Genomic DNA, 8,424 nt, shown 5'->3' on the forward strand with positions numbered 1-8,424 from the left:
TATGTAACCTTTTATTTGGTTTCTTGTGAAATGCTGTTTCGTAAATTCATTTAGCTTTCACACAATTTCGCTCATGGTTATGCGTTTGGATTGTTCTCTGGGATAATATGTTTGGATGGAATAAAAAAAGGTCTTCAGGAAACAGAAGGAGATGGAGCCACCTCCAGCTGAACCATTTTTGTTCTGCTACGTTCTGGATGTTCAATGGAAGTAAACATTCGAAGGGATGGTAGAGAGGTCTCTCAGTTGTTCAAGAATCTTACCTTTTTTCCATTGCAGTCTCATTTCTCCAATTGAACAAACGACGAATTTGCTCTATTTTGTCTCTTAGGAACTCTGGTCCTCGGTTTCGGCTTCATTTGAGTGATATATTTTTTTTAGGACGAAACGGCATGATGTGCCTGTTTACGACGAACTGTTCTCATAAGGGAATGTCGTGAAAACATCGTTCGGCGGAGCTATTTTAATGTGGGTTATTGGTAACTATGCTCAGTTCATCCCCCCCTGTTTCTTCACTCGTAGTTAGTAGGGATAAGCCGCCTATGATATCATGTTTCCGTAATCCTTTTTTTTTTTTTTTTTTTTTTTTTTTTTTTTTTTTTTTTTGTGTGCACAAATGGTTCGAACATATATATGTGAAGAGAGGGTACTCCGCAAGCTTTGTGGATACTTTTTGGATTTCTTTTTCTTCTTTTCCTTTTTTGTGAACGATTTTAGAAGTGAATTTCATTTTGATATCCGGCGAGTTAAGGCGGAGGAAAAGGAAATGACAGTAAAAAGCAAGAGGGATAAATAAAATCAATAAAATCAATATGATATTTCCAGTACAAGGAGGTCAAGCAAGAGAGCTGAGTATTGTTGAGATATTCGGGGAAGGAGAGTAGAGGGACATGCGCAGAAGGGAAGAAAGAGGAAGGCAAAATAGACTTATTAGGCATGCGTGTAGTTTCGATTCAAAGACAAAAGGGGAAAATTACAACAAAACAGAAAAAAACCCGCTATGCCCTCCGTCAATCTTATGATTTTTGGTCTCTTTATATTGCCATGCATTCCGGCTCCAACGTAAAGTCCCCCACACGCCCCAATTCATTATGAACGCCTGAAGAGAAATCGCTGGGTTCATTCCGTTGGTCCAGAATTTATCATCGTCTTTCCTCTCCTTTCCTTGCATTTCCCTGGTGAATGATATCTCTTTCCTGATTTTCTCCGAAATACAACGCTTCTGAGTCGGGGATGTGACAGAAACCAGATCCAAGGATCCGCCGCCGGCCCTCTCGGGATATCTCTATTCTCCCCACCCTCTCACACACAAATATACAACACATTTCAAAATGACACTATTCCTCATCCTCCTCCTCATCGACCGTCGTCTTGGCAATGCGGTCCAAATCCCGCTGGCCACTCTGGGTAATTCTCCGTCCACCTTTCTCCTCATCGAGTTCGAGCACGCCAATCTTCTCCAGCGATTGGATTACTTTCCGGTCCACGGAACCGCTAGCATCGACATGATGGGAGGGACGGGAGCCACGGTTCTTCTGACCCCCGTGGACTTTCCGTAGACGGCCAACACCGACAGTCTTGCGGAGGTAGATGTGCCGGGCAACGGAAGCAGCGCGAACGTAGTACCTATTTTGAGTGGTGGGATTTTCAGCCCAAATGCGAAAACACACTTGCCGATGCCGACGACAATCCGACATACGGGTCGATCGAATAAAAGTGAAGGAAAATTGACATACCAGTCGATAGATTGAGGAGGAAGCTCCTTGCCTTTTGATGTCTTAACAGTATCGACCCATCCTGTATCACAATAGTCGACAGTTAGATATAGAGAACTTTGAACTTGTATATTCGCGCGAGGATTGCTTTTCGCTTTCCATAGAACAAGGACGTTGCGAAAAGTTGGGATCAACGAAATAGGAACGGACCTGGAATTGGCAATTTGCCTTGTCTCTTCAGGAAAGCGGAGTATGCCGCGATGAACTTTTGCGCCTGTAGATCAAAGGAAAAATTGTATATCAGCCAACCGATGCTATAAGGATGGATGAAAAATCCCGGCACCACAAGTATGCAAATAGTGCACTTCTCCATTTCCTGAGTGCTTGCTGCCTAATCGCCATCCTAAAATATTTTCGGATCTCTTCTCGATCAACCGCTTTTCAGCAATATATCCAGCATGTCATCGTCTCAACCTAAACCCTCACCATCTGATATACCGAATTCCATCCCTCGATCCGAAGCTTTCATTTTCCTTTTTCCCATCCACCTAATTCCATCCCTCAATGGCTTCCCAGTATAGGCGCACATCCTTTATCCCGACCCTGCAAAAACAAAAACGACCAAACACAAAATCGAGAAAAAGCACAACTTACATCCACATCACGAACGGTAACACCTCCCATGATTGCGATTGTCCTTTTAATGCCTTGGGGGGCAAATATGATAGATCAAGCGGCGGGAGGAAAACGCGAGAGGTGTTATGGGAGTAGAAAGTCCGCTGGTCGGTTTGTCGTCTCCGTCGTGGTCAGCCTTCGCTTTGAATTTCGCTTGTCGCATCTCGAACTGTGTGGTTGTGGAGGGTTCAAAGTCGCTTATCCTATTTGGGACTAGTTGTACCCTAAACCTTCCGATATGCTGTCTTCATCAGCCACTAAACCTAATTCGCTCACTTTTGGCGATCTACAATTACTATGTAGACGGCGGGCCTCATACAGTAGTTTTAAAAAAAATCCATCAATATCATTATTCGTTAATGGTAATATATGATCTAATACAGGGAATATTATTGATCTGTCATGGCATTTATGATGACCTTGGACAGCAACAATCAAAAGGTTCCTTCGAAAACCTCATCCTTCTCCGATCATGTCCGGAAAACGAGAATGCCGTAGCCACCTAACCGCATTCCGTAAACAAACGAACATAATAAAACTTAATAAAAATCAAAAATGATACCTGGAGCTCAATGTCGCATCGCCCCTGCTTGAACGCCGATGATGCTAATACAAGAAACCAATCGATCAAAATCTATTATAAGGTCGAAGCTCTCTGAAGGCCAACACAATACCGTACAAAAAGGGTATCGATAAAATGCTCGTGTTTGATTCCCGGAGGTCGGCATCTTTCGAATTCGTCTATTGCGCCCTGAACGGAGAATCCCTTTTTCTCGATAAGATATGAAACGACAAAGAAACCGGTCCTGTTAAATCCGTAGTGACAGTGAACTCCAAGTACTGGCCGCAGAGCCCCATCCGGAAGGGCATTGGATACAGCCGATATTTCTTCCTCCAGGCGAACGACCAGAGACACAAAGTCACGGACCTCATCAATAGTCGGAGGTATCTTGGACACCGTTGGAAGTTTGTGATACTGGATCCCACCTTTCTCAAGCTGGGTGGGATCGTAAACCGGGCTTTCGTGACTAATATCAATGACTGCATAAATTCTTCCTTTCCACTTTTGCGCAAAGGGTATTGGTGTGTGTATCTCATCAACCTCACGCAGGGTCTTCATCGCGACAAAAGTATCCCCCATAACATCTGAAACGGAATCGATTGCTTTCCATTTCTCCAGGTTCTTGACGTCCCATTTCTTTGAAGTGGTTAGATGTTGAAGCTGCCATCCCAAACTCAGACGAGGGTCAATATGTTTAGGGAAAAAGTCTTGGATCAACCCCGAGAGTGTACGACAAGTATGCCGGTCGTAGAGTAGAGCATGGGAGGCAGGTGCTGGAAATATATATGCCTTTACACCTTTTTTCCCGCCACTCGTAGTATTCTCCGGCTTCGCTAAACCAGACGGACTAACGGTGTTGGTAAGATTCCTTCCAACTCTTCCTTTCAGCGAAGGCCGTACATCAGGGGGGGTATTTTCGTCTCCAATACCTCCTCTTGCTAGCTGGCTTTCAGGAAAAATTGGCAGGGTACCATGACCACTGAAATACTCGAGAATTTTGGTAACCTCCTCAGGATTCGTTATCTGGTCAGATTCACCCGCTATAAGCAAAAGCGGAACGTGCACTCCTGCCCATACTTTCTTTCCAGGGAGACCCCCTACCGATTTCCCTAAGCTGTTGTACGACGGAAGGGCGCCCCATGCCATCCTCCTCCATACTGGTGTCTTACTCTGCTGGTTGAACCGAAGCTGCAGATTTTTAGTTTCCATGTCAGCACCTTCCCCAACGAACCTCATAACGCTGGGGCTATTAGGTCCGCCCCGTCTGTCCCATCGTCTAAAAAGGTCGAAAATCGGGTTTGGAATATAGAGAAGCCTGCGGAAGCTTTCAGTCGTTTTCTCCGGAGGATGGCCAGCTGGTGGGCAAACTGCAATCAATCCAATAATGTGCTCCTGCAGGGACAACATGAGAGGAGATTCCGATGACGCAATCAACGCTGAAAGCGAACATCCCAAACTATGCGCGATGAGGACAATCTTTTGGCCTCTTTCTTTGTCGCGGTACTGGTTAATTGCCACAGCGAGCAAAGTTGCAAGTGCTTCGACTGAGTATGCCGCCCAGGACTTTGGCGAAAACGAAGACAGCCCGCAACCTGGAAGATCGATGCCAAAACAGGGAGCAACATTGACTAAGCTTGTTAGGAGAGGATGGAATTGGGTAAGGGAGCCCCCAAGCCCATGAATGAATACCAAGAGTGGTAAGGGTGATGGTTCAGTGGGGAGCTCTTCGATATGGGGGGTGAGGGTAGAGGAAAGTCCTGATGGGAAGGGTACGTTGCGATTGGGGTGGTGTAGGAAGATATTCGCGGAGTGCTCTTATAAGCCAGCCCTGAGATCAGGTAATCGTGACCACACTTAATTAAGGGAGACCACGGGTTAGTGATATAACCGAACCGGAGAGGAGATTTTATTCTGAATTGCTGAAGCAGCTTACCATTGCGTTTAAGGTGGGCGCTCCGAGAACTAACCGAGCGACCATACACATCGAGCGCCTTATCCTTTTCCTTCACAGAAACGTCCATATCATCATTCGAACCGCCATCGGAATTGGATGTCGAGGGTTGTTTACCCAGTAACACGTGAGATTCTTTCTTTCGATCCCTAGGAGCACGTAGAGCGCGAAGCAATAGAAAACAACCAGTCATGGCCACAATAACAGGGATACCGACTGATTTACAAAATACGCTCGTCACTTCACTTGGCGCAAAATCACCACCAGAAGTCTTGCTTGGCGCAGCATTGATACAGCTCAGAAGATGCAAACGGGAGCAGCCACGACTGATGTAATCCGAAGAGAAATGGATGATAGCTGAGATGGGTGAGGAGAAACGGCTAACAACAGAAGTGGGAAGGGTGGAAGATGGTAAAGGAGGTTGTGTGGGTGTCGTGGAAGCACTCATCGGCATTTTGTAGGTAAACGGGTTCTCCAGCTCTATATATGAAACTAAAAAGGGCAACCAGAAAGGCCCACGTGCTCCTAACTGGGATTCCCTAGGGTCTCGGGAAAGGGTTGCGGAATGAGAATCGACCGGGATACTTCCCAGTCCAATGCAGCTGGAGACCTGGCTGTTGGGCCGCTATTATTACTCCTGATTGTAATGTTCACTCTTTTTTCACCAACCCAACGGAGCGTACCATGCGGTCAAGTTGAGGCCGTTAACCAATGACGAGTCACAGAAGGCAGTGCTCAACACCAGCCTGATCGTTTTGCTGGGGTGAATTTTCAAATCGGGAGAACATATGTCTGACAACTGGCAAGTGATAGGGCCACATGCGCAATGTTGACAAGAAGATGTAGACAGGCTATGTTTTGACATCCGGTCATCCAAACTGAAGGTAGCCCGTCGCCTACGATAAGGAAGCGACACCCAGGTTTCCGGGGTTCGAAGCTTCCACCATCGGTATACGTGGAGCTGTAGCCCCATAAACCACCAAGTTTAAGCCATAGTACGGACGGTAGCTGCGTCTAGAACAGTGAAGGCAGAATTTTGCAGGTTAAAATACTGGGTTGAACCGTTGCTCTGGTAAAACGCGTTTGGGTGGAGGTACGTCGGGTCAGGAGAGTGCTGAATCTGTTTCTTGAACAATGGTTCAGTTCACAGTACTTTTAACGCGTAGCAATGCATTGGTATAGATCTATCTGTTGGAGGCTACTACACGAGCCCTATCCCACGTGACCCACACAATATATTACTCGCCACTAGATAGATCATAACAATAAACCAAGGATAAACCCTCTCACACTATCTAGCGGCACGTGCGTATTGGAGACACGGTAAGCCTTACAGGCAGGGGAGGGTTGAGACTAGACTTGAATAAATAATTGCGGCGTCATCCAGTCCGGCACCAAATTATAGAAGTTGACCGATCCAAGATTGGAAGAAGCGGACACTGGATCACGTGGAAACATGATTGGATAAGCCCTAACTACTTCGCAAACAGGAGACCTAGAGCAACAGAGCATGGAGGGTATGATTGGGAAATATTTCAGATACTTTGTTAAACTTGGCAATGGCAGAGGTATATGCATAGCCACGTGGTTATCCTGAATAGCCCTCTTGCAATAACGGCCAGCCTGCTCCCAACCCTTCACTGTGATCGTTGCAACCAATGATAACCCTCTATCAAAACATATCCGTCATTGCGCCATGCGAAGCATCGCCAACAAGCCTCATGTACTTGGCCAATGTCCCGCGCGTAACATGTGGCTTCGGCGCTTCCCAGTTCTTCATTCGCTCAGCAATGTCCTCATCCGAAACTGCCATGCTGAGCTCATTCGTCTCTGCATCGATCGTAATCAAATCCCCATCTTGCACCACAGCGATAGGCCCACCAACAGCAGCCTCAGGGACGATATGGCCTACGATAAACCCATGGCTGGCACCAGAGTATCTACCATCTGTGATTAGAGCGACATTTGTGAGCTTGGCTCCCATCAACGCAGCACTTGCTCTGAGCTGTTCCGGCATCCCGGGCCCTCCCTTCGGCCCTTCATATCTGACAATCAAGACAAGGTTCTCTCCCCGTGGAATTAGGCCTTGGTTAAGTGCTGTATCGAGTTCGTGTTCCTTGTTAAAAACTCGGGCTTTCCCTCTGAATTTGGTGCCTTCTTTCCCGGTAATTTTAGCGACTGCACCACCAGGGGCGAGGTTGCCTTTGAGAATTTGTATATGACCGGTAGACTTTATAGGGTTAGCTAGCGGATGGATTATGCCCTGGTCCTGTGGGAGAGATGGGAAAGACTGGATGTTCTCCGCCAGTGTTTTGCCGGTTACCGTGAGAATATCGCCATCCATGAGACCTGCTGCTACCAGCAGCTTCTGCACCGATGGTATTCCGCCAACTTCATACAGGTCCGCCATATAGTACTTCCCACTGGGCGCCAGGTCGGCAATAAAGGGGATTTTATTGCTCACTCGTTGAAAATCATCGAGTGTTAGTTCAACCCCGGCAGTACGAGCCATAGCAATCAGATGAATAACACTGTTGGTGCTTCCACCCAACGCCATGGTGATGACCAAGGCATTCTCGAAAGACCTTTTGGTGAGTAAGTCACATGGCTTAATGTTCTTCTCCATGCATATCCTGATGGCGTCTACGGCTTTTGCGCACTCACGCATCTTCGATGGTACTGTGGCCGGGGTGGAAGAGGAGCCTGGTAAAGTTAAACCCATTGACTCGATAGCAGTTGCCAAGGTGTTGGCTGTGTACATCCCAGCGCACGCACCGGCGCTAGGACAGGAATTTCGCTCGATGTCCTCCATGATCTCGTCTTTATTTTTCGATCGATCACCACCATCGTCAGGCTGGGTTAAGGTGTTATAAGCGTATGCGCCTGCGGCTTCGTAGCAAGTCGAAATGTTGATTCGTTTTCGGAGGAACTTGGAGTATCCGACTTGAATAGTCCCACCGTATATCATCAAGGAGGGTCTATTGTGTCTCGCCATACCCATTATGCAGCCAGGCATGTTTTTGTCACAACCGGGAATCGCAATACAGGCATCGTGATATTGAGCGCTTGTGACGGTTTCGATACTATCTGCGATGATCTCACGGGACTGGAGAGAGTATCGCATGCCTAAAAACCATGGGCTTTAGCTTCACTTTGTGAACATAAGATGAAAGTGAAGAGCGGGTGATAATAGAAAAAATATAAGTTGACAAAATGAAAAGGTAACCCACCCTCACTGCCCATAGATATGGCATCTGAGACATCAATAGTGTTATATTGCCAGCCCAACATCCCCTGATCCCGTAATTTTCTTCTTTACCCGTCTTTGCCGAGATCCAACAAATGCAATATTACAAGGATTTCCTTTCCCCACCATACCGTTGCAATGTCGACCTTGCGGGGCTATTCTTCTTACTCTCACGATTAGGCACCCCGGCGCCATATAGCATTTGCCTTCTCATTGTGAAGGAAGAAAAGGTAGGCGACTTTAATTATGTTATCTTTTTAAATGAAAAATTTAA

At 46.6% G+C, this 8,424-nt stretch overlaps 3 protein-coding genes across 3 annotated transcripts; all 3 read right to left on the reverse strand.

Annotated features, from left to right (window-relative positions):
* Nucleotides 1-1,337: 1,337 nt before the first annotated feature.
* HCAG_04575 (40S ribosomal protein S19) lies at nt 1,338-2,399 on the reverse strand (the record flags this gene model as incomplete). The annotated part of the gene is made up of 4 exons (XM_001540685.1): nt 1,338-1,626; nt 1,737-1,797; nt 1,926-1,989; nt 2,370-2,399. The coding sequence occupies 4 exons, from the start codon at nt 2,397-2,399 to the stop codon at nt 1,338-1,340; spliced, it is 444 nt and encodes a 147-aa protein (XP_001540735.1).
* Nucleotides 2,400-3,027: 628 nt separating this feature from the next.
* HCAG_04576 (conserved hypothetical protein) lies at nt 3,028-5,876 on the reverse strand (the record flags this gene model as incomplete). Its single annotated transcript, XM_001540686.1, has 5 exons — nt 3,028-3,975; nt 4,122-4,140; nt 4,184-4,544; nt 4,886-5,229; nt 5,587-5,876. The coding sequence occupies 5 exons, from the start codon at nt 5,874-5,876 to the stop codon at nt 3,028-3,030; spliced, it is 1,962 nt and encodes a 653-aa protein (XP_001540736.1).
* A 699-nt stretch (nt 5,877-6,575) lies between these two features.
* HCAG_04577 (dihydroxy-acid dehydratase) lies at nt 6,576-8,364 on the reverse strand (the record flags this gene model as incomplete). Its single annotated transcript, XM_001540687.1, has 2 exons — nt 6,576-8,029; nt 8,319-8,364. 2 exons carry the CDS (start codon nt 8,362-8,364, stop codon nt 6,576-6,578), a joined length of 1,500 nt encoding a protein of 499 aa, XP_001540737.1.
* Nucleotides 8,365-8,424: the final 60 nt, after the last annotated feature.

Source organism: Histoplasma capsulatum, genomic scaffold (genome assembly GCF_000149585.1).
Source record: "Histoplasma capsulatum NAm1 scaffold_4 genomic scaffold, whole genome shotgun sequence".
Lineage (NCBI taxonomy): Eukaryota > Fungi > Ascomycota > Eurotiomycetes > Onygenales > Ajellomycetaceae > Histoplasma > Histoplasma mississippiense.